The sequence below is a fragment of the Notechis scutatus genome, chromosome 3 (genome assembly GCF_049901735.1).
Source record: "Notechis scutatus isolate UNSWTSFEM ecotype Mainland chromosome 3, rNotScu1.2, whole genome shotgun sequence".
NCBI classification, from domain to species: domain Eukaryota; kingdom Metazoa; phylum Chordata; class Lepidosauria; order Squamata; family Elapidae; genus Notechis; species Notechis scutatus.
The window spans coordinates 166,105,380-166,133,020 of record NC_142011.1 but is presented as its reverse complement, the minus strand read 5'-3'; the positions used below and the strand labels follow the sequence as shown (position 1 = coordinate 166,133,020).

At 33.5% G+C, this 27,641-nt stretch overlaps 1 protein-coding gene across 1 annotated transcript; it reads left to right on the top strand.

Moving 5' to 3' along the window:
* Positions 1 to 1,445: 1,445 nt before the first annotated feature.
* Positions 1,446 to 24,258, top strand: LOC113413765 (desmocollin-1-like). Its single transcript, XM_087961663.1, has 17 exons — positions 1,446 to 1,615; positions 8,643 to 8,727; positions 9,086 to 9,288; positions 11,892 to 12,017; positions 13,096 to 13,251; positions 15,675 to 15,819; positions 16,830 to 16,993; positions 17,449 to 17,583; positions 17,995 to 18,180; positions 18,473 to 18,729; positions 18,856 to 18,995; positions 20,278 to 20,487; positions 20,589 to 20,861; positions 21,440 to 21,666; positions 22,581 to 22,826; positions 23,507 to 24,101; positions 24,141 to 24,258. The coding sequence occupies exons 1-16, from the start codon at positions 1,535 to 1,537 to the stop codon at positions 23,711 to 23,713; spliced, it is 2,841 nt and encodes a 946-aa protein (XP_087817789.1). The 5' UTR covers positions 1,446 to 1,534; the 3' UTR covers positions 23,714 to 24,101; positions 24,141 to 24,258.
* Positions 24,259 to 27,641: the final 3,383 nt, after the last annotated feature.

Below are 27,641 nucleotides of genomic sequence, written 5' to 3'. Positions count from 1 at the left end.
TTAAGTATGGAGAATAACGGAGACCAGACATCTGACCAGTGACTTCAACTCTTTAATAAAGTCATAGAACATAACAGAGCAATGCTATGGGCAGCAGTAACCCTTTTATAGGGTTAGCTGCTGCCTTATTAACCAATGAAAATGTGCAACAGGTTCAAACTACTGACCAATAAGGACAGTCCCAAAAGTGGCCAATCAGGGACTGGTTCTGGCCCAATCCCAAGTTGTTGTATAAGGACCAATCAAGTGTGCAGGTTTTCAACCCCTGATTTGCATTTAGGTTATTCACTTTTATTGATTCACAACAAAGGACCAGTAAAAAACGTTAGATAAAACCCCAGAAGCAAGGGACATCGATAAAGGCAGGCATATTGCAGAAAGCAGGGATGTTTCTGAAATGAGGTTTCTTAAACCATACCAAGAAAAACCAGAAAGAACACTGACTCATAAAGTTCATGACCTTTGAGCTCTTATACAGATTTAGAACAATTCTATTTTGAAATAGAACAATTGGAAGATTGTTTTGAATTCACTCAAAAGAAACAGAAGCAGTGGAAAGAGAGTAGCAATAAAAACATTGATTCCTGCTTTGAAAGGCATATATATGTTATGTATGAAAAGCTGGCATAGTATAGAATGCCTAGGAAATCTATAGAGTGTGAGATATTTGTAGGAAAAGTATGAAATGTCTGTGTAATTTTAATATACTATATACACTCCCTAGGCATTCTACATAAAACCTAGCCATTAAGCACAATGACAAGAACTATTTAGGCAAAGTATGAAAATAGAGTCATGAAAAGGGTTAGGGTTAGGGTTATTGAAAAGACATATGAAAATGAAAAGAGAAATGCAAAATAAAGTACAAGACTTTCTTACTGGAAAAAAAACAAGAAAAAAAGACTAGTATTGACCTACTTGTTGCAAAAAGGAAAGTTACAATGGCATTTTAGACAAAAAGGAGAGAATCTTGAATCTATTCTACAGGGTAGAGTTATGTTACATTCAAGTAATAGGTAGAGAAGAAGCAAATGGCATTAATCATGGAGGGGACTGAAGACTTCATTGGTAAGCGAAACTCTTTCAGCTGGAGGGTCATTCCACCACTCTTCCTCATAACTAGATTGTTGGAATTCTATGAAATGAAGAACAATTTCCTTCTAACAGCTGAGGAGGGAAGGGCAAATTCTGGTCCCAATTCACCCTACTTTTTCTACCCTCCAGGATTTTAGAACAGGATGAGAACTCTGAAATGAAACTGAGCACGTTCCACAAGTTCTTTTAGGACCAGCCCTCTTCAAATTTAGCAGGAGAACTAAGTTAATGACTAGTACTTTACCCTAGATATTCAAAGCTTGAATTAGGGGAAAAAGCAGTCCCATTCACTTTCTGCATAATAAACCTGTTGTTTCCTGCTGTTCATTTATTAGTCTGGTTTACTTTTTCATTTCACTCTTACTTTCCAGTGGAACATCACTGGACTTGACAGATCTCTAGTTCAATAGACTTGAAAGCTACACTGCTGTAGCTGAAAATGGTACTTCCAGCTGAAGTGATGGATAAAGGCAACATCTTTCATAGACGTATCTGGCTGCAACTTTTTTTAAACTTATTGGTGAGTAGAAAAGATTTTTGAACCGATGAAGTAGCAATAGCATTACTAATTACTCTCCAGTTTGTAATGCAACTGAAATAGGATATACTAAAATGAATATTAACTTTTGTATTCCATGGAGAATGAAGCTTATATAGATTGAGAGACACAGAGAGAGGACATTGTCTTTGTATCAGAAGTGTCCCATTTTGTGTGTGTGTGTGTGTGTGTGTGTGTATGTTGTTAGAGATAGATAAATAGATGATGCTTCATTTGTTATATTAAGACAAAGATGCAAATTGTGAGGTTCAATGCTACATGTAGCCTCTCATAATCATTTTGTGTCATCCAAAGTCTGCAATGTTTGTGGGGTCAGAATATTGGAATATTTTGTGTTTACAGAAACTTGGGAGATTTTAAAGGACAAAACAAGAGCCTTAAGCCTTATGGATGCTTACATCTCTCAGTTCATTGCTTAAAACTCCTGCAATTTCCTCAGACGTGCCTGATCCTGGAGTTCAGTAGTGCAACCCTAGCCTACCATACAAAGCTTATGTAATTCTTGAGAAACAAAAATCACACATTTCTGCCTTCGGATAATGATCATGTAGATGACTTTTTAAAACACAGAAACAGTATATAGTCCCAACTCTTTGGGTCAGTTCTAGCAAAGCATGGTTTTATAGAATCAAGTATCCATCAAAAATTTTAAAAATCCCTAATTTTAAACAATTCAAAGAACTTTGGGAAAAGTTGGTCCATCTATTTTTGAATTGCACTGTGAATATTATGTATTTTTTTCTATTCCATGTAACAATATAAATGAATCAGTGAAATACAATAGTAGAAAATTAAGCAAATTAAGTAATTGCTTTTGGGGGGAGGAGTTTTCAAATAAAAGCAGTTTGTTTTTATTCATCTCTCTTGTCTCTGTTTCATTCACTATATGAATTTTTTATCAGTAACTGGCTGTTGATATTCCATCCTGACTAGTTTTTAGAATTGGTATATCTTTTAAAACATGTTATAACCATAGAGACATTTTCTTTTGTAGTTTTATAGCATGTTGATTTTAGGATTATTTTACAGTATTGAAATAGCTGTCAGTATTTATGCAGGATGGAAAATGCTAAAGAAATGAAAAGAATGATGAATAGAAGTGAAATTTAATCCTTTGACAATTAAAAAAAATTAGAATGTGAATAAGTCATGAAGGGAGAAAAGTCTGGCTAGATTTTGGAATAACGTCGTCTTTCCCTCAAACTCACTAACCAAAAAGTATTTTAAGATGTTATATGATAAAGTTACAGCTCAGTAACAATAAAATATTATAAAAAGACATATGATGAATTCATTATACTTCATATTTTCAGGAAAACTTTCCAGTTAATTAGGTCAGTTTAAAGAGCAGATTTGTCGTTTCAACTGAAGCCTTCAAGGTAGGGCAAATCCTTGCATCTCAGCTAGGCTACAAGCAAAAACAAAAGTGACATTGTCACCTACTTCAACAATAAAATATTATCAATTGTTTGAGGTTTACTTTATACTTTAATTCAATATTAATATGTTTCTGTTACCAAATGTGGCTAATTAGTGTTTCCAATATGTAAAACAGAATTACTTCTGTTGTCTTATTATTAAAATATAAGGATAATATTTGAATAATATTTTCACAATAGTATGCATTACAAACCATTTTATTGAGTTATCAAGGCTTCTTGGAACATGATAACATGGTCAATAATATTCAAAATAATCTGAATTGATTTTAGGAGCAGTAGAGAGGCAGAATCTATTTCCATAGACCAACTTCTAATGGCTCTTGGCCAAAATAGAAGGACAAAATTTGGTATGGTATAGGAAATTTAGTAAGTGAAGCTGCAGGCTCATGGCAATCTTGAGAGGGGCTTTGACTCTGTAGGAAATGATCCAAAACAAAGCACAACAACTCCTTTTCTTCCTTTGTTTATTAATAAAAATAAACCAGTTTCTTAGTTAGAGGCATTAAAGCAATTTATGAAGTATATTGTTAAGCCAGTTGGGTTTCCTCCACATCCTTGATTCTTGTTTCTTTTTTAATTGATTGTCCATTAATACCAGCAAAAAAAGTTCTGGTTTCAATTGAATATTGATCTTCAAAATTCTTTTATCATTATATGTATTTGAACTCAGAAATTGTGGTGTTTTTTTAATAAGTCCAGCAAGCATGATAAAATAATTCTTCATGTCATCCACATTTCCAACATAAACTTGAAGTATCTTATATATTCTAGGCAATTTTTCTGCAGTCATACATCAATTTATAAAAATTATATTTAATATAATAATATAATATAATATAATATAATATAATATAATATAATATAATATAATATAATATAATATAATATAATATAATATAATATAATATAATATAATATAATATAATATAATAATATAATATAATATAATATAATATAATATAATATAATATAATATAATATAATATAATATAATATAATATAATATAATATAATATAATATAATATAATAAATATAATATAATATAATATAATAAATATAATATAATATAATATAATATAATATAATATAATATAATATAATATAATATAATATAATATAATATAATATAATATAATATAATATAATTAATATAATATAATATAATAATATACATTTTGATCCTTTTAAGCACATATTTTTCCACTGTTTCTATTTGTACATTATGTCCAAAGTTTTTAGCCCATTTTATCACTACTTCTTTCATTTCAAATTTCTTTTTTTTTTTTTTAAACAGACTTTATTCAGTTTTCACATTAAAAACAAAAATCTCTTTTTAGTGGACAACATATTTCCGGGTCATCATCTTTACATACAAATATGACAGAAATTATACATTGATATATGCATACTTAATTCTATTATTACCTTTTCCATTCCAAATTTTCAGTAAGGAGAGAAACAAACACATTAATTCTAGCCTCTTTCATTAATTTCAATCAATTTTGTTTCATTTCAATTATTTCAAATATAATCCTTTAATATTTATTTTTAAACGTAAAGATAAACAATATATATTTGCCTAATAAATAATAATAAGGTTTAATTCTAAATTCTTTCATTAATCCCAATCTAAACATTTTTAAATTTCATTTCAATTATTTCAAGTATAATCCTTAATATTTATTTTAAAAATAAAAATAAACAATATATATTTGCCTAATAATGGTAATAATGAAGTTCAATGTCTCTCCTTGCTTTTAATAATCTATATTAAACTTATTAAGCTTATTAATTTAGCTGGTTCTTTAGTCTGTCACATTCCCTTTCCATTACACTTTTTTTTTATAAATTCTAAATTAATACAGAACTTAACACACCCACACAAAAAGAAAAAAGAACAAGTATAAGTTTCCCCTTTTACTATTTTAAGTGTTCCACCTTAATGATTAGAATATACCTTTATTCCCTCATCTTAATTCCCAATAAACCATTAGTCATTACATCTTCTCAATTGGATTCCACAGCATATTTCCCCCCCTTTAATAAGAGTTATCAGTATCTATATTACCCTATTTTCTAAATATTTTTAATTGCAGAAATATTCTTATTACCCCTTGTCACCCTCTCCATTTTAGCAATTATATGTTTATCATTTGTACATAATTCAACTTCAAATTCTATCTTTTACTGATAAATTCCAAATATCCTGTTATCTACTCAGATCGTTCTCTCAACTGCCACTGAAAATTAAAACCATTGAAAAATAAATTTACCTGCAGCCAATTTTTCTTCTGATTTCATCTATTATTCTCCATATCCCTGCTCTAACAACTCTTTAGTTTGCCATTTGTTACTTAGTTTTTCTCTCCTGCAAACGGCTTGTTGTGTTGAAAGTCTATCTTAACTATGGGTAATGTAGTTATCATAAGCTTAGTTATTTATAGCTTTAGCTGAAATCCTGTTTCTATTCAGAGATGAGCAAAGATGTTAATGATGGTGCTGATATTCTTTCTTGAGCTAAAATATATGGTCTTCTTTGTTAAGCCTTCCTTGAGGCTTTGTTGAGATATCTGTGCCAAGAAGACATGCCCTTCTTTTTCTGTGGAGTACTTCAGCCTCTAGGATCAGCTATCACCTCTTCTTTCCCTAAATTCTTTCCTCAAGTCTAGCAAGCCCCCTCCTTTTTGGGGGACCAGACTATCATTCCTCTTTCCTGTGAGAAAGTTTCTGCCTCTGAGAAATATTGGTAATCTGTTCTTCTCCTAGACTTTACAAAAGTATTATATTACTACTTTTAGGTATGTGGGGTGTCTAATCTTATTTTGTACTTGCAAGAAGATAGCCTGAGAAAGAGTAGTTTGTTCACATTCCCTGTTTGATTGTTGAGTGGAATTGCATCTCATGTTTGTACAACACCTTATTCTTTTCATTATGCAAGTTTTTGTTTCCTCTTTTTATTACAATTAATAAAATCCTAAGTTTGTCTCCTTAGTGCAATGCTTCTCAAAGTTTCTAGTGATACAACACTTTCTACAGTGAAGAAATGTGGAACCCATTCAATTAAACAGACACTTCTCTCAACCTTTTTGTATTTAATACATGGAGCTCATTTAGGTAGTTTGTTCTAGAATGAAAATAATTTAAAAATAATCTAAAATTAACCACTCAAATTATGTACTTAATGCTATATAACAACAGCGATTAGCATTAAGCTGTTGAAAAATGTTCTTCAATAGAAAATTCTGAGTACGTAAGAATTAGGGGCAAGTCAGTTTCCAGTCCAGTGAAATCCCATTGCCCTATTTCTGATTTTTTTGGGTTCCTTAGGCAAGAACAAAAGTTAATTTAGCACAAAACATTGATTCAAAATCAGTAAGCTAGAATTGTATATGGTCAACAATGGAAGTGTAATGAGATCCTGACAGATGAGGGTAATGAAGAAAATAATAGAATGTGCAGGAATAGATAAACACTTTCTATCAAAGATAAAGAAGAAACTAAATACTTTTTGACATGGGATTTATTTTATCGATGGCTAGACAATAAAAACAGAAGTTAGAAAGAAAGGGACATAAAAAGGATAGATGTTAAAATGGACAAACAAAATATTATTGTCACTACAGTATTGTTATTGTGATAAATGTTATTGTAAACACTCTGATTATGATTGCCTAAAAATAATTGTACCCAGACAACACACTGTTCAATTGAAATTGAATTTTTCTATATTATAGTAATAAAACAAATAAAACTTTAAAAAAATCAGTAACTACTCTTGAAACTAATTCACTATTATAATTTTAAAGAGCTCTGATGGCACAGTCTTTAAATAGAGTAAACCCTTTCCATAGCCAGGAGTTTGGTCCTGATGGGGCTCAAGATTTATTCAGCCTTCCATCCTTCTGAGGTTGGTAAAATGAGCACCCAGATTTTTGGAGGCAATAAACCACTTAGAGAGTGTTGTAAAGCACTATGGAGCAGTATATAAATCTAAGTGATATTGCTATTGTTATCACTTCTCTGATTTTGTAAAAGTCATACTGGATTAAAACTTGTGTGTTTTAACGAACCACTGAGCCACTTCCACAATGAATCAGTAACAAGAAGGCTTGGAAGTTAACATGGCAAGGCAAAATCTTAGGTAGAAGTGGGCTCTGAGCTGCTGTTTGGCAGTGAAGACAGTGATGCAAGGATTGAGTTGATGAATGGCTGGTTTGGCCAGCTGACTAGCTGTGAAAGTATAAATGTGGAGTTTTGAGGCACTGAGAGATACCTCTACTAGACTACTGGTTTCACAATCACTACTTTAGTGAACTCACGTAATTTCTTGTTCCTTGGCTTAGAAATCAAATCTTGTTGCTTTGTATGTGCTTGTTTCAAAGATCTCTCTCCCTCCCTCCCTCTCTCCCTCCCTCCCTCTCTCACACATGCACAGCGAGCACAATTAAAATCAAAATTGAAGAAAACTTTATAGCTTTCCTTCCTTTCTCTCCCACATATTGCTTATTTCCTTGAGGCCCAGGTGATGGTATAATGAAGAAGAGAAAGTTATCTCTCTCTCCTCTTTTTTCCCAACTTAAAGCCTTTTTATAGCTTTAGAAGAACCTCCTTTATTAGCTTCATTGGTAGAACAATAACCAGAGGCATTTATGGGCAGCAAATAATGAAGGCATGTGTTGATAAAAACACGGTGACTTAAATATTTACATCAACCATTAAGGATGCAAATTAAAGATGGAATTTTCATGAGGATGTCACTAGGTAATATAAGTAATACTTTTGCACAATTCATTTTGTGCAGATGCCTATAGCAGCAGTCTTAAGGAAGGCACAAGATGGACAGGTGCACCAGAAAAATTGAAAACCTAGAAGGTGGTGCAAAGATCTGATTAGACTAGAATCTCCAAATTTTAAATTAAAATGTTGGTGTATGTTTATGTGCCTTTGAAGACAACTTGGACACTGTACTGAATCCTGTAGAATGTATCAAAGTAGATTGATTAGACTAAAGAAATGCAACACACACAAACACACCCCACTCCATGTACATAGGCACAGGTATACTTTTAATATTTTACATGAATGTATTACCCATACATTTTAATGAATTCATGTATTAAGAGAGAAGGAAATGAAATGGTATCTTTTGAAAATGTCTGAGAAATAACAAAACCAGTGGATAAATCTTCTGCTTTTGCATCCTGCCCATTGGCAAAATTTGGATGAACAAACACATTTGCTGAAAAACAGTTATGTGACAGAACCAGCTCTCTATACCTTTTGTAAAGATTTTTGCCTTCCTAGTAAGATTGCTAAACATATGTTTAAATTACATTATTTGAAAGGAAGGCAACTCTCCATGTAACATCACCTTCTTGAAATGGAATATGAAACAGAAAAAAGTGAATCTAAGGTGACTTTTAAACCAAATTATTTGGAGAAAGCTACTGTCTTTTCAAACATATTGTTAGTCAATGAATAAAATTTTTATGTTAGAAAAGCTGTTTTAATGCAATGCGTTGTCTATTTTCTTTCCCTCCTTTAGACTTTGGACTTATTTTGTGAAGCTTGCAATGAAGTGTCTTTTAATGTACCTCACAAAATGAAGATGGGGATGTTTATTGGCAGAGGTGAGATAACCTCTCTTTCATGCTTTGTTTGTAGATGCTGGAATTCGAATCTGGGTTTGGTAAAAGTCTTACAGCAACAGCAATTTGCTAGAGGCTAACAATATCATCACTGTAAGTGGTAGCTAGAAAAGTTCTGACTCCTATGATTTAATATAATCATACATTTATTTTAAATTATTTAGGCCTTTAAGAGTTACCTTCTTTAAAAAAAATGAATTGTAGAATTGGGCCAACCAATGTAGTGGTTAGAATGGGAGGGTCAGTTTATGTCCTCCCCAAATATTGGATGATTTTGGATTATTCTCTTTGCCTTTTCTCTTTTCAACTGGTTTTTGAATTTCTTTTTTTTTTCTTACAGTAAAAATGAAACATTGTCTTAATGATACTGGAATTATTGGCATAAACAATCCCAATTTTATAATTCTGGAAGATGGTTCACTGTATACCAAAAATGCTATTTCTTTGACTACACATGAAAGTATCATTACTGTATTTTCAAAAAATATTTATACACATGAGCAAAAGCGGATATATGTTAGCTTGCTAACGTACCCCCAAAAGGTATATACAATTTCTTTCATTCTTGAGTCTATCACTAACTATCACACACCTCTTATCATCCATCTTGTATTCATTTTACTTTATTTGAGAGTAATATGAAAATAAGCTTAATAAAGTGAGAATGGGACATTTAAGCATGTTGAAAAGAGATATGTGCTCAAGAATGAATAGGAGATGAATACACATGGATGTTCAGGAAGAAAAAAGTATGTTCAGTAGGCTTAGTGATACAGAGAGAATGAATAAGGACTGAATTGCATAACAAATATTGTATAACAAGGAAAATTGAATGGGTTGAAGGCAAAAGATGTGGTTGGGTGGAGTTAATGACATTCTCAAAAATGGAGAGGTGAGAAGTTTAAAGAACAAGTGGCAATACTGAAACAGTTTATAATCATAAAGAAAGCAACATGGTTCACAAGGATAAAGAAGTGTATAAATTAAATTATTACATTATGAGAGAAAAAGCCATAGATCAAAACTAATAAAAAAAAAAGTATCCAATATAAAACCTTTTTACATAACAGAAAGTAATCATAACTGGATTACTTTTATTCTTATTTATTTATTAAATTTATTTGACACCCATCTCATATCAAAATGATTTTGGGTTATTTAGTTTTAAAATACTAAAATCCTAACAGATAAATAATTATAAAACAATAAAAATAGAAATCGCAATAAAAAATATAGTTAAATGATGGGAAGGAAGGGATCAGGATGTATGTGGAGATGGGATTGTCTCTTAATGCATCAATCATCCCCAGTGTTATGCTCCCCTATTGAGGCCTCAAGCCACCTGGCAGAGCTAGGTCTTCAAGCTCTTGTAGAAGGTTGGAAGGGTGGGAGCTAATCTTGCTTCAGGGGGTGAGATGTTCCAAAGGTCAGGAGTCATGAGAGAGAAGGCACTTTTCCTGGATCCTGCCAGTCGGAATTCCTTGATTGAAGGGGCCCATAGTATGTCTCCTCTGCCAGCAAAGTTGGGGCCGACCATTCCAGATGGGGTGACACAGTTCTTCAAGTAACCTGGACCCATGCCATTCAGATTCAATGACATTTAGAAATAATGGCTGCAGCCCAAAATTTTATCTAGAAAATTCAGAATATACAGTAAGAAATGCACAGAAGCAGTTCAGGTGGTTTATGGTTAATGGGGAGATTAGCTCTGATCTCCAAGATATATGAGTAACTGATTCAGTTTAAATATTTATCCATATATTATTATTTCATTTCCCATTAATACCCTCAAAACAAGATAATTTAACCATGCCAGTATAATGGCCTTCTATACGAGGCACAACATTGTGCTGAAGGTGCATCTAGTCCTGTGTTAGGCCTGGAAGTCAGCAGGGTGACATTGGGCCAGTCACCGTCTTTCAGCCCAACTCATCACACAGGATGTTGTGGGGAAAAATAGGAGGAGGAAGGAGTATTAGGTATGTTCATTGCAGATAATTAAGCTCATATTAAGTAAATTAGATTTGAGCTTTCCTTTTCTTTTTTCTTATCTAATTTTCGATTGCTTACCTTTTCGTAGTTATTTGCTGTGCTTTACAAAATGTTGCTTACTCCTCAAGATATTAGGAATATGTATTTGTTTTATTTTCATGTTTGTATTGCATCTTTTAGCATTACTATTTTATTATATATTGTTCATATGATGGTATGAAACTCAGAATATGAAAATGTACTGTTAGCATTTTTATTAATTTATGGATAAATATTCCTATGAAATTAAAAAATGGATTATCAAACAAACTTGATCAGCGGCATTAGTAAGATAAGATAAGATAAGATAAATTTATTGTCATTGTACTCAGAACCTGAGAACAACGAAATAAGGTGCTCTTTCACAACATACAACTGAACAACACCAAAAGACATATACAAATAACAATGTAAAACAAATTGAAACAATTAACAGTTAAAAACTATACAACCAGGATATATATATATGTTAAGACCACCAGATTCATAACTCTGCATTTAACCTGATCACAGCACTTGGGTAAAAGCTATGTTTAAATTAGTGCTTTAATAATTGATATAATCAAAATGGAAAAACAATTTAATTGCATAATCTGATATGTAAAGTATTAAAATTATTTTAAAAAGCAAAATAATTATATTTTTACCACACTACAATTATGTTAGGAATTAATATTACCTGTTACAATGTTTGGAATAACAGAGATCAAAGGGTGTAACTCCCCCCCCCCCCTCAAAAAAAAAAACCTGCCACAGAGAGGAAGGAGTCAAAATATTTTCTAAAGCATCTGTAGGCCAGACAAGGAATAAAGGATGGAAACTGAACAAGGAGAGATTTAACCTGGAAATAAGGAGAAACTTTCTGACAGTGAGAACAATCAACCAATGGAACAGCTTACCCTCGGAAGTTGTAGGAACACCATCACTTGAGATTTTCAATAAGAGATTGGACTGCCATCTGTCAGAAATGGTATAGGGTCTCCCGCTTGGTGGGGGTTGGACTAGATGACCTACAAGGTCCCTTCCAACTCTGATTATCTGTTAAAAGATCTGTTAAAACAAAAGCATGATTGCTATAGATATGTGTTTAGGTTTCTCTCTTTTCTCTCTTCTAGGACTCAAAAACTAGGAGAAAGCATGTCCGAGCAACTGTTGTGGGACGAACAAAACGAAGATGGGCTCCAGTGCCAACTATTATAATGGAAAACTCACTAGGGCCTTTTCCTATGCAAATTCAACAGGCATGTTTTTAATGTAGTCTTCACTTGGCATTTCAAATGATCTCTGCATCTAAATTACACCTGCCAATGAATGAAATGTAGTCATAGAAGTAGACTTCTTCTCAGAATGTAAATTGTTCTCCTAATTTTCCTGTAGTATCTTGTTACCAACCTTTAAATGGTTTTCTAAAGCAGGAATCTCCAACCTTGGTAACTTTAAACCTGGAGGACTTCAACTCCCAGAATTCCCTAGACAGCTTTGGGAGTTGAAGTCCGCCAGGCTTAAAGTTGCCAGGATTGGAGACCCCTGTTCTAAAGCACTGGGAGACTCTTGTTTGAGAAGGAACAAAGTGTCGCTGCAAAATCCTTTGCAGTACCGAAGCAAGGCAAAGTACCTCCATGAGGCAAAGTGCCTCACCGAGGCATATCACTTGCAAAACTGCAGATACATAATATACTCATTGTTGTGAGGATAATATTTTCTTTGTTGTGATCTGAAGAGGTCTATACAGTACTTACAATAAAGCATATATATGAAATGTATTCTACTTAATTTCAGAAATGAAATTAAATTGCTGCTAAGTCCGTCTAGAAATAACATGCATACAGTAACATCTGATGGAATTCTATATAAGGGTCTACCAATTATAATTGCCCATTAAATTTTTAAAGGACTTTGTCTTTAGAATTGATTGACAGGCCATAATAGCTTCTCCATTGCTAAAAATATATATGAAATTATGTTAGTCTAGATGCATTCTGAAAGAATTTAGTTCAGATAGCCTACTTGCATTATAGAATTTTCATGGGATATAAGTTTGACCTAGAACAATTAATATGCCATGCCATATGCTAACCCATTTAGTTAGCAGGTTACAACCATTACATACCTCATATGGTGCCTATTGTGCACTGAAGTGTACTGTGATCTTAATGATCTGTATAAAGAAGTCCTTTGCGATAATCCTTGGCTGTTCCAATGCACAAAAGATTCTTAATGAATTGTCAATGATTTCAGTTCAATTGAAGTGAATTACTGTATGTAGGCAAGAAGTAAAGAATTACATTTGTCAATTTAATTTCATGTCTTTATTTTCAGCTGTCTTCTGACATGGCACTAAAGTACAATATTAGATATTTCATTACTGGCCCTGGTGTTGACAAACCACCACTGAATTTCTTTTACATTGAACAAGAAACTGGAAATCTCTTTGTTACTTGCCCAATAGATCGGGAAGAATACCCAGAATTTCAGGTATGTGATTCTGTACAAAGACATATACATATATACACACTACAAAAATAATGTTATGAGTCTGTATGCACTGCATAGATTTCAGAAGGACAGACCTATGACTTTGATCTGCCAATATTCTTTGAATTTATATTTAAGAATCAGATCCATAATAGACAGCTATTTTGAAATTAATTAAATTGTGTTAGTGTAATTACTCCCTATTTATTTAATAATATTTACATCCTGTTATATTAAAAATTATTACTTGGGGCAATTTTTGGAGGATTCTTGTGGTTATACTTAAGAAGCTTATTTATACAATGAAAACAATTTGATTGTAGGAAACTTTTGTATCTGAGGTATGGGATAAACACATTAACTTGTTAGTCAATCACAAAGTTTCCTGGGCACACAACCTTCTTCCCAGGTTTTCTTCAAAAGAAACCTCCATTTTTTTCCCTATAATCCAATCACGTCAGGGAAAATAGACAGTATACCCAATAGACCTAGATATAAAGAACATGTCCACGAGAGGCTGTCCAGGTCGGCCAATAATCTTATAGATATAATAATGGGTTGTAGAATAATGCAAACCTTATAGTGCTTTTTTGGTTCCTATTTGAACTTTCATTTTTCTTATCTCACCCTTTATCATTTTCCCTGGGTTTATATTGCTTTAGCCAGTGTCTTATAAGTATTCTTCCATCAAGTCTTTGTGCTTACACAAAGACATCCTTTCTATGACCTTTGTATTTTTCTACTTTCCTTGGTTATTTAATGGGTCCCTTTTCCTATTATTATTTTTCTGTCTTTTTTATGTTTGGTCAATTAAAGGCAGAGAACATTTATAATAATAATAATAATAATAATAATAATAATAATAATAATAATAATAATAATAATAATACCATGTTTCTCCAACAATATGTCCACCCCCCAATAGGAAGACCCAGCATGTTTTCTAGGCATAAAATGAAATTAAGCCCCTCCCCCCAAATTTAGGCCTAGTTTAAAACATACAAAATTGGGGGGGGGGAAGGCAGGGGGGGAACTTGCCAATAGGAGTGCCCCGTGGACAGCTACGCCTCGCCATCAGCCGCTCCTAACAGTCAATCATGGTGGAGCACAGAGGGCTCCCTTACCCCTCCCTTACCCGGGTCAGCAGGCAGGTGGCATTGGCGTGGATGTCCGGCAGCGTTTCAACCACTTCTCAGGCCTCTGAAGCTTCCATGGTTCCCACTGGTGCTGGTGCCTCTCTTGCCAGCGCCGTCTCCAACAACAGCGTCTGAGTCGCTCCCGCTTTTCCCCCGTCCCCATAACAACAGAAAAAAAAACATTTTGAGGTACCTGAGTGTGCCGTGCGCTGCATTTTGGTTTAATCCCGAGCAGCTGGGTGGGCGTGAGAAGAGCCGAGTGAGCATCTCTGCTGCTGCTACCCTTGGTGCTCCAGCCTCGGGCTTTGCAAGTTTGCAAAAGTCCCGGTGCGCAGCTCGTTCCTGCATTCCAAGCGCCCAGGCCGAGCTGCAGCTGTCCCTCTCTCGCCAGCGCCATCTCCAACAACAGCGGCAGCAGCGGCGGGAACTGTGGAAGTTACGGAGGTGGCTTCCCCACTTGAGAAACGGCTGAAATGCTTCCACAGTTCCTGCCACCGTTGGAGACAGTGCACAGGGGGAGGAGAAATTAATTCACCCCTGAAAAGACGTCCTAGCCGTTTTTTCGGGGCTCAAAAAACAATAAGGCCCGGCCTTATTTTGTGAGAAACAAGGTAATAATAATAAATAACCCCTACTCCCTATCCCAGTGACAACACACATTCATACCAGCCATTTAATGGGCTCCATCCCACTCTGGGTTCCCCAGGCCTGCTGACAAAACCACATCTTCAGGGCCTTCTGAAAGTGTGTCAGAAAGGGGGGGTCAGACTAATTTCCGGAGGAATGATTTCCAGAGGGAGGGATCCACCAAAGAGGGAGCCACCCTTCTTCTGGTTCCCGGCAGATATATCTCATTAGGGACTGGATCCACAACATTCCTTGCCTCCTCACTCTAGGGGAAATAGCTAATATTTTCTGCTGATTCTTTCTTCTACCAATGTTCTTATATCTCTTTTTATGTGTATGGTTTCTTATGTCATTTTAGGTTAAAATAGCTTACTTTGCCTTATGCCCTTCATCTACTTAATCTGTAGCTCATCTTTATGTCTGATACTTGTATGTTCTTTACATATTTTTTGAACATCTCTAGAACTTAGCACTACGCTTTGCTATAAGAAAGGAGTTTACTAATGCAGGAGCATTCACCCTGCGCCCATACAAATATAATAGTTATTGATCAAAGCAAATTCTCTACAGCAAATGGATTAAATAATTGTGCCCTGATTTATCATAAATTTTTCATTGTCTACAGAAGAATAAATGTTTCTTTTATTGCATTTTCTGCAGCTCATTTGCTATGCAATGACACCGGATGGATATACCCCAGAAATCCCACTTATTCATATAATCAAAATAGAGGATGATAATGATAATACTCCAGAATTTGAGTATAATATTTATACTTTTCATGTACCTGAAAACAGTATAATTGGTAATTGAACTTTTCAATAAATCTCAGATCACAGATTTGGAATACAGGTAGCCCTCATTTAGCAACTACAATTGGGGCCGGCAACTTGGTTATTAAACAAAGCAGTCACCAAGAGAAATTGTGACTATCCTTTTGATCTTACTTCAGCTTTCATTTGCTTTAGAGACCTACACAGATTGTAAATGGGAGGTTCTGTTGCAAATTTACTTTTTTTTCACCATCATAAGGTCCAGTGGTGGGATTCAAATTTTTTTGTTACCGGTTCTGTGGGTGTGGCTTGATGGGTATGGCTTGATGGGTGTGGCTTGGTGGGTGTGGCAAGGGAAAGATACTGTAAAATCCCATTCCCTCCCTACCCCACTAACCTGCTTTCCAGCTCAGTTCTCCTGTGCAGGGCAACAAAAGAAAACCCAGTCAATCAGCTGGGGCTCAAGAGGCAGAGAAAAGATGGGGGCTGGGCCAGTCAGAAGTGGTATTTGCAGTTCTCCAAACTACTCAAAATTTCCGCCACCGGTTCTCCAGAACTGGTCAGAACCTGCTGAATACCACCTCTGATAAGGTCACTGTGCAAGGCCATCACTAAACGAGGACTACCTGTATCTGTTTTAATATGTTTTGTGTGAAATTATTACATCAGTTATTTAAGTGCAAATATAGACTTTGTTATTGAGGAATGCAAAATTTATTAATAATAAAATATAATGGTAGCAGTAGAAGGGTATGTTTAATAACATGTCAAATACTTTTTGTATGGAAGTTCCTTGCCTACTTCCTAGGGCTGAGATAGTATGACTGGCCCATGGGCACTTTATGCCCAAGGTGGGACTAAAACTCAGTGTCTCCTGGCTTCTAGCCTGCTGCCTTAACCACCAGACTAGCTAAGAGTGTTATTAGATGGGGAAATTGATATAATTAACTTTGATATTTGAATAATGTGGGCATAGCTTTTCTTCTAAAGGAGGAAGACCTGAGTATTATGAAAACCTAAAATTGATGCCTTCTATATACAGGAACAGTAGTTGGACAAGTGACTGCAGCAGACAAAGATGAGCCCAATACACTGCATAGTAAAGTGAAATACAGAATTATATCCCAGAATCATCAGAAACTTCATGAATTTGTTATAGATCCGGATTCAGGCTGTATTACGGTAGCATTACATCTGGACAGAGAGGTAATTTTTAATTTAGTGTTACACCAAAACACTAAGTGAAACAGCATAAGTAAAACTAACAAAGGATAAAATAGATTGGTCTTAGATAGAGTAGCTGCAATATAGCTGAAGTGAAAAGTCCTTTTGGTAGTTAGGAATTATATAGCTATTGTGAAGCCAAATTCAGATAATTTAGTGGGTAACTTTGGAACAATGTCTCGGTCTGTCTCACCTATTTCATAATATATGAAGAGGGATGGTGAAGGGAAAGAAGCAAATATATTGCCTTGAGTATCTAAGCATTAAACAGTGCCAGATTATTATTTTTTTGCAGAGTAATCTTTGGATGAAATGGCAATATTGAATAAATTCTTAACTAAGTGAATAATCCTATGGCCTTGCTTTAAAAAAATAAAATAAAGTATTTTCAATCCGCCCAGGAAAATTATGCCTATATTTTTTCTAATCTTCTTCAGACTGTGTCAGCATACACACTACACATAGAAGCAAGAGATATGGGAGGTGAAGAGTTTGGTTTGTACTCTACAGCAGCAGTACATATTGAGATTGGAGATGTAAATGATAACCTCCCTCAAATAATGCAAAGTATGGTAAGTCTATCATAGTAAAACCTATTGATGATGTTACTTCTTTATGATATTTTTAGGGGAGGGTTAAAGTGGAAGGATTAGAGTTTGAGATAGTCAGAAAACAATTATTACTTGGACAGAATTTTCAGGGTGAGATGAATCCTGTCTCATACTACTGAAGAAAGTTGATGCCTAACAATTGTTGATGTCTAACAATTAGTTATTACCTTTGGAAAATACTTAAGGATGGATAATCTGCCAAATGATTGGAGAACAAATTCTATCTTTGCTTTTTTAGAAAAAAGTGGCAAAGGATCTGAGCAATTGGCTAACAAGCCAGGTAAAACTGGACAGGATCACATGATTATTAGATGAATCTTATCTGGCATTAGAACTATTCATAAGCTCATATTTGAAAATTGTTTTTTTCAGTATGTAGTGGAGATATATGAAAATATAGAACATGCAGAAATATTATGTATTCCTGTTGAAGATAAAGATGAACCCAGAACATCATCATGGATGGGTGTATTTGCTATTACTAAAGGAAATGAAGATAATAGTTTTGCTCTTAGAGTTGATCAACAGCAGAATATTGGGTGTTTAAGCACTTTAAAGGTAACTATGGATAGTAAAAAGTGTTACTGCAATGATATGAATTGAATTTTACTTAATTTTAAGGTGTGAATTACTTGCTGAAATATATTTTTCACAACTTTCTAAAGATGTATTTACATTTTTTAAATGTAATACTATTTCCCATTAAAACATGTTGGGAAAGAGGAGAAAGAGAAAACTCAAATGAAATTTGATAATAGTAATAGACCCTGTATTTTCATCAGTAAGTTGAAATAATAGTAAAATGTCTTAGTAGTAGTATATTGATTTGAGTAGCGTTTACTTCCTCCAGGAACTGGATTATGAGAAAAGCCACGAGAGAAGATTAGAAATTGTTGTAAACAATGAAGCACCTTATGTTTCACCTCCCAATTCAAGAGCTCTTCCAACAACTATGGTGAGCATTGTGGTCAAAATTAAGGATCAGGATGAAGGACCTGTATTTGAATCTTGTGAATACATTCTATACATAAATGAACGCATGTTGGTTGGCACAATGGTTGGTAATTACCAAGCAATGGATCCAGAAACTGGAAACAAACCCTTAAGGTACAAAATTATTATATTGTTTGGTTTATTTATATATTGTGTGTAACATAAAGCAATTATAATTAACTTACATTGTTGGAATAAATTTGAGGTACATAATCTTGTTAAAATATTTATTCTTAACAGTTACAGAATAATAAAGGACCAATGTGGTTGGATCACCATTGATGAAATAGGAAACCTCAAAACAACTGACATTTTAGAAAGAGATTCAAAAAACATAGAATACAGTCAATGCAATGTAACGGTATCTGCAATTGATCAAAGTGAGTATCAAATATTGTGAAATGTTAGTATTTTTGCTACATGCATAAAGCTACCTGATGTGGCTTACAAAAAAATGATCAGATACTGATGGCTATATTAAAATATTTTTTTATTGTAATCTTATGATCCCTCAAATTTTTGCAACCTTGATCTAAGGCCCTAAGTAGACTTGTCTAATATTTGAAATGCATTAACTGTATATCTCTTTTTAGACCAATCTCCTTTGGATTGTTTTGCAATATTTACTTGGGATGATTGACATTTTTCTTCAAAATCCATCTTTTTAGGTGTAGAGCCTGAATTATATTGTCCTATAGTGGAATAGAATCAGCAGAATAGATCCTTGTCCACTCTACCCTGTAGTCTCTGCAGGACCTCGTCTACCAAGTAGAAAACCATGAGCTGATTGTTATTTAACTTACTTTTGCATTTATTAGATACTTATTGCACTTTTCTTCTGAGAATTTGGGCAACACATATATTTGGCAGTAATTAATTCTGTTAACAATGCATAATTCTATAGTTTAACAAACTACATTACAATTCTGTGGATGTGTGCTGTAGCTGTCAAAAAAGCCAATACAGTCCTAGACTGAATCAACAAAGGAATAGTATCAAGATCACATGAGGTATTGCTACTGCTTTGGTAAGACTAGACTTAGAATACAGCATCCAGTTTTGGTCACTGTGATACAGAAAAGAAGTTGAGACTCCAGAAAGAGTGCAAAGAAGAGTAACAAAGATGGTTAGGAGGCAGGAACTAGGCATGTCTAGTCTAATAAAGAGAAGGACTAGGGATGACAATGATAGCAGTCTTCCAATATTTGACAGGCTGTCATAAAGAAGAGGGGAACACTTTCTTCTCCAAAGCACCTGAAGGCAAGGCAAGAAGTAACATAAATATATCAAAGTGAGCTCCAACCTAGAGCTAAGGAGAAATTTCCTGACAAGAACAATTGGTGTAATAGCTTGCCTCCAGAAGTTATGGATGCTCCCATAACTTCCAAAATCACTTTTTTGAAGAAGAGATTGGACGGTCATTTTTCTGGAATGCTATGGGGTCTCTTGCTTGAGTAGGGGGTTGGATTAGAACTAGGGTCCCCTCCAACTCCATTAATCTGTTACAATGGCTTTCTTCCTATGGATTATGAATTAGGATAGTTTGTGAAACCAATAAGATGTTTTATTTAGCTTTCACAGAAAAATATTTTTGTAATGTTATATGGTTTGATCAAGTTACTCTCATTACTGTATTAAAACTAAGCATTCTGATTTCCCTAGGTGGTAAAACAGGAAATGGGATAATTGTGATAAAACTTGCTATTGAGAACAATTACCCAGTGAGTACCAGTAAACACTATGTCATCTGTAAAGATAAAAAACCAATCTGTATAAACGCCAGTGACATTGATTTGCCGATGTCCACTATACCTTTTCATTTTGAAATAGAGAAACCAATGGACTTAAAATGGAAGTTAACTCCAAATGATGGTATGTTTTTGGTTTTTAATATCTACAAAATACATTGTGACTAATATGATGTGACTATCATATGAAGTGTAATTTGTGGTTTTGAATTATTTCTTTCATAGATGCATCAGCACTGCTTTCTCTAGTTGAAGATATAGACTATGGGTACCATTATATTCTTCTCAGAATATGTAATGGAGAAAGCATCAGAAAAAGTGAAATATTAGTTCATTATTGTGACTGCGCAATTCCAAGTAACTGCTCCAAATCCGCCACAAACATATCAATGGGTTATTCTCCTTCAGACATTCAAGTAGAGCGCACTCCAGCTGCATCAAGTCTTTTAGGAGCCTGGAGCATTCCCGCAATGGTCATGGGTTCATTAGCAATGCTATGTAAGTATGTGCATGTCTAGAAGAAGCAACATGAACTGTGAAGGGTCACACTACATTCAGTCCTTGCCTAGCAAACACCTCAATTATCTTTAGGTTATAAAAAACCATTTTCCAACTAATGCATATATTTCTGACAAAATTTTGTGTGCTTAATCATGCAAGGCAGAGAGAAAGTGACATGTAGCTGTATGAAGACTTTATTTAAATGAGATGGCAGCAAGCAAGTTCTTTGCTGTGTAGCTTTCAGTCACATGTTCATTTATTAACACATATTGCTAACAACTTGATTGGACCAGAATTTGGTTGCTAAATGAGGAGTTAAATATAGGAGAAATCCTATATCCTAATGGAGGGGGTAGGAAATAGCTCCTTATTTCCTACCTATTAGCTATATAGCCTATATAGCAATTGTTTCCAAATAAATTCTTTCTTTAAAGCTTTTTTTGTCTTATCCATGCCTCCTCTCTTTTATAAAATTAAACCCAACTTAATTTCATTATTTAATAAATTGTAATTTCATATATTTATTTAAATCACATAAATAAGCCATCTTGTTTTCTGTATTTTTCTTCTTGCAGCAGGCTTTGGTGCACCTTTTGGACTTTGGCTCTACAGAAAACATCACACACCTCGGGAAGAACCTGATTTAACATTTGAGAATTTAACAAGATCAAACACTGAGGCACCAGGTGAAGGAAACACAAGACCAAACACTGAGGCACCAGGTGAAGGAAACACAAGACCAAACACTGAGGCACCAGGTGAAGGAAACATAAGATCAAACATTGAAGCATCAAGAAATACAGTAAGCAACACCTTGCCTTGTATAGTAGCAAATGTAACAGATTTATTTGGATAGATTATGAGAAAGAGCAAAATATACTGTCTCATTGTTTTAGAAAGCAAAATACACTTCATTTGTATCAGTAAATTGGGGGATTGTGATGTGCTCATATGTTTAAAGCTAAACACTATGGCATTTTTGTACATGGGAACATATTATCTACCATCATTCTTTTCTATTTAAATGTTTAGAAGTATAAATTTTCCATTAAAAAAACCCTGCTCTGGCTGAATCCAGAAAAGATAAATATTCTGAATATTTTGATATTCTGACATAAGAGAATATTTATGACTCAGGAATGAACTGTGAGGTGTTTGGTGCTCTCTGAACTTGATGATTGCTTGCAGAAATTTCATTATCAAACTAGATAAAACATACATCAATATAGTGACTATGTTACTTAGTTTATTTAAGTTTATACCCAGTACAACCCAGCCAGTGGGGTTAACCATATAGTGGTCCTCTTAACTTATTATTTTGATCTTACGAAACTTCAAGATATAGGGTTTTTGGTGCTCTCTGAGCTTGGTGGTTTTCTTGCAGACATAAAATGGCTGCAAGAAATCCACCAATTTCAGAGTACAAAAAACCCTACATATTGAAGTTTCATATGATCAGAATAGTAAGTTAACTGGAACATTATATGGCTGACCACACTGGCTGGGATGTACTAGCTATAAAGTTACATCATGAATCCTGAGTGTAGGCAATGGGTAAACATTGTGAAGAAATGGATGACAGAGGACAAGTGGATTATTATTCAGCCAGTAAGCACTCTGGAATATACAATTAGATCTGGGTACAGACTGTTCAGGATTTTTTTTTTCTAAAATGTTTTTTCTTCAGAAATTCTATTGTTATTCTCCATATTCCAGAATTTAAATATCATTCCCATGTCAACAATGAATGAATTCATAAATACGAATACAGACGTAGTAAAAACTGGAAAGAAAGATTTGGAAACAGGAAAAAGAGGATGGCATTCCACATCAGAATTAATCAAGGGAGGAAAAGTGAATCATGTGGCACTATCTTTACAAAACTGTGCGCCTTCTTTAAGGAATTCATTCAGAGATTTCTGTACAGAATGGCAGACGTTCACTAACCCTCGCTTATCTGAAGTAAGTGTTCTGACACAAATTTCTAACAGTGTATAATTTTCTAGTTTTGAGTATTACAGAGCTGGAAAGAACATATTGGTCTTATCCCATTAAGGTACTACTTTGTATCGCAGTTCTTAAAAATAATCCAAAGTGGGTGGCAAGGTACTTTACAAATAACAACAATATTATACCATTGATATAAAAACAGTATATCAACTATCTAAAATATGAGCAGCTAATCAAGCAAGAGGTAGGAAGCGTGATGAAAATCAGCACAATTTTCCAGATTTTGCCGCAATCTTAACCCATGTTTTCCCATTCTGGTAACACACACATTTACATCAATTCTCACAGCTATAGGGAATATGAGACTTAAAGATAATACATCTAGAATATACTATATGGGGGGAAAAGCTGTTAACATGCTTCCAATATTTATCTTGAAAAACTTAATGCTGGAATTTAAGACCAGCACCTTAAGATGTAATTACAATGATAGCTGTATTCTTTCAAATAAAACAGCACGTTCTTCCAAAAAAGATATTTTTATAAAAAAAATATCCATTTTATGATGTGTATGAAATATAGTATGTATGATATATATGACAAAGAGGTAACAGACAATTAGAAGATAACTTATTTTTGCATCATACATATATTTAAAAAAAATGATTATACTTTTATTGTTTTTTGCCCAGATGGTATTTCTTTGTGGACAAGAGGAAGAATATAACCTGGCTAAAGAGTATTTACACACATATAATTACGAAGGCAAAGACTCACCAACTGGTACTCTAAGTATCTGTACAGGAGAGTCAGAAGAAGAGAAACTAAGTTTTTTAAACCAGCCAGAGCCTCCATTCCGGACATTAGTTGAAGTTTTTGTACAGAAGGATTGCCTTTAAACTATTCCTGAAAATCAGCTGACTTCAACTAGGAAATTCCCCTTTGCAGTTTCCATTGAAATGAATGAACGGTCTTGAGAAGTTCTAATGAACTGTAATAGAATGTTAAAAGAATTTATTCCCCACAGTTGTGTCTATCAATTCATTCTTTATGGGATATTTTGGAATTTTTAAGAATTATTTTAAACAGACTACAATGGAAAAATGATTTAAAATATTAAGGATTTGAACTCTCCTACAGATACTGATTTATGTGAATAATTCAATTACAAATTTAAATGTTTATTTTTACATCCTTAAATAACCATTTTGTTCATTATAATTTAAAATACAAGTGTTTCCATGCCCAATCCATTATTCCCTTTTGAGGTAAATGGTGATATGCAAAGTGTAGAAAAAATGTACTTCAGGATTTGAAAAACTCAAGTGTAGAAAAAAAATGTACTTCAGGATTTGGAAAACTTAAATCTTCATCCTTAACTTATACTTACAGCATTTTCAAAGATATCTTCAGAATTGAAGAACCTCATAGAAATTTATGGAACAATATACTGGGTTTTCAAAAATGTCTTCTATATATGCATGTACTCTGTGTGTGTGTGTGTGTGTGTGTGTGTGTGTGTGTGTGTGTGTGTGTGTGTGCAAAATATGATATATGCATTACTTTGATAAACCTCTTTAAGATTGTACTCATATTTAATGTGCTTTGAGAAATATCACTATGCTATAAGAATAATATATTCAATACATATAGAAAATGTATATTTTTTATTATATTGAAAAACAAATCTTTGGCTATTGGCATAAATTTTGACCTAATCCAGTTGTCATAAAATTCAGCATCTCATCTATCTGAAATACATCAAGGCCAGATCTGAAGTTTGATATTCAGAAATTAAGCAATGCAATGTTATCAACATACAGGAAGTCCTTGATTTATGACCAGTTGTTTAACAACCATTTGAAATTACAATGGGCCTGGCTTGCTTTTATGAAAATCCCATGGTCAGCAGGGATAGTGCGATTTGCATTATTTTTCCTGGCATTTTTGGTTAACTTTCAGCAAAAAAAATGCCAATTCAGAAGTTGTTGATTTGCTTAACAACTGTAGTGATTCACTTAATGACTGCCACAAAAAATGTCACAAAATCAGGACTGGTTATGTGGGTCCTCATCTTAAGATGGTTCCAACTGTGGTCATGTTGAGGAATACCTGTATATTAACTTATATTTTAATTAATTGTGAGACAAGCCATTTGCTTTATTATTTTGTCTGATAGCAAATACTGGCTATAAAAGTACAATTAGTCAAAGGAGAAACTGAGCATTTTTGTCCAGTATCTTTATGTTGAAGAAGATGAAAAAAATAATAATCTCCAATTTAGATTCAAGGCCACTTGATCTCATATTTGAGGCATTTAATAAATCCTATAAATTTTTGTACTTGGCCCATTTAATAAATTCTATAGACATTCAAATTTAGTTAATATATTGCTTAACCTGCTGTCTCTCCATAAGATTTTTGGGGGATGTTTTGCTTTTCATAAAATGTTTGCATGAATATATGCATTTCCATCCAGTTTTTATAGATTTTCCTGCAATGAAATGAAAATGATCAAAGGCTGCCAAACTATTATTAGATGTATTAATATATCAACACTGATAAGCTGATGGTTACTTCAATGACATATTAGACTTAATTATATACAAAATTATATATTTTTCAATTTGTGCTCATTAAAGTTGACTCTTTAAAAGGTTAAAAAGTTGTAAGCTCCTTTCAGGAATAATGGCAGAAATCAGCATGCACAAAATTCACACTTATAATACTTATATAAACACAAGTGCTACTATATCTCTACTGTTTTAGAACCTGTCAGTCTAGTGGTAGACCACATATTTTATACTATATTATCACTTTCTTCCAAACTCCTACATATAATTTTTATCCATTCAATGAAGCTGATGATTATGCTGAAGTATACTGATTATACTATCTGTCCTTAGTATGTTTGAACTTAACTGTAGTGATCATTAAGCTAAATATTGATATTGAATATATTTATTGCTAGATAAATTAAGCATTTTATTTAACACACAGCTTCATGTAAGCATAGCATGAAGGAAGAAAAATGAAGATTACTTGTAGATTTCAGATATCTACTTTCAGTTCACATATAAACATGCATAAATACAATAAAGTATGAATACATGGATGCAGAAAACGAAACGGAAATAGTGGGCTAAAAAGCCATGACAGGTAAGAAGGTATACTGAGTCCAATGCCTTATGTTTATATAGCGATAGTAGTAACACTTAGATCTATATACTGCTTCACAATGCTTTAGAGCTCTCTCTAAGCAGTTTACAGAACATATTGCCCCCCACAACCTGGGTCCTCATTTTACTGACCTCGGAAGGATGGAAGGCTGAGTCAACCTTGAGCTGGTGAAAAAGTGCTGGCAGTCAGCAGCAGTAGTCTGCAGTACTGCATTCTAACCACTGTGCCACTACACCTCTTATGCTATGTATTTGGATTACTCTGAATCAGAATAAAATAGACTTATTTCTATTTCATCAATAAAGTCATTTTCAAGAATAGCCCGAATACATACTTTGTTAGTTATCACATTTTATTTACTGAAATAGATTACTATTTATTAGTAGAAATATAATTATAAAATAAAGCACTAATTAAATAATATGCAGAGAATACTTGCTATGATTTTGGTCCTTGATTCAAAGCAATAGAATGAGACGATCCAGTCCAACTGAATATCTGACTGTGGTACAAGATTTTTAAAATATTTAATTTTGACATAACCTGATTATAAATAAAACTAGAACAGGTTTATCTATTTTTTTTTCAGCAGAGTGGGATGAGATTTGCAAGCATGCTATACAAGAGATTAATATATCAAATGTTATGGAAGTACCAAACTTTTTAATTTACATGCCTTTAAAAATAATTTTAAGGTGCTTGTAACTTCATATAGGACAAAATATGACAATTTTTGTAGCAATGATATCTCTTATTGCAGGAAACATATTAACTAAATTTCAAACAATATGTTGAAAAAAGTTTTTGGAAAGGGAAAGGTATTTTGTAAACAAAATTGACGTCAACAGTAAATGTTGGATTTTGGGAGGGATTTGGGGAATATAAAGGAATAGTTCACTATTGATTTACTTTATTATAAAATGGTTAATTCATAAAGTCAAATCAGCTATTAAGACAGTTTACCAAATACAGTCTATATGTATTTGTCTATATGAGAGGTAGAGTGAAAATGAGGTGGAATGCATGGCAATTAAAATACCTTTCTCAGCCCTTCAATTAAATTCTTTTTATAAGGATGACTGGGCTAAGGAAAGCCTTTCCAACATTGAGTTCATACCCTTCACCTATACTTTTCCATTATTGCTTTTTATATGAATAGCAGAAGGTGGTTGTTTTTTTTTTTTTTTTTGTTTTTTTTTGCGGTATTCTACTGTATATGTTTGAGAGCATTAACAGCAAATGTGTACCTTCTTAAGTCCCATAATCAACATGGCGAAGGTTCGGACAAGTCTCTCCACCCTGAATTCTAACTATATATTCTAACTATAGTATGAGCCACTTCTAAAATACAGTTCTGGACCAATATCAACAAAAGAAGTATATACCTTATGGCTTATCGTTCAAAAGTATAAAATAGTTTCCAATAAAATATTTAACTTGTATAGGTCTTTTAGAGCAATGGTTTAGTACAAATCTACTAGATCTGCACCTTGATTATTAGGTTTGTCCATTTTTTTCTATTTGTTACAAAATGTTTAAAATTAGAACAATGTATCATGTTGTTCAATGCTCTCAAAAATGGACATGTTAAATCTTTTCTCTATTACTTCAAAATATACTTCTACACTAATAGAATGTAGAGATAGA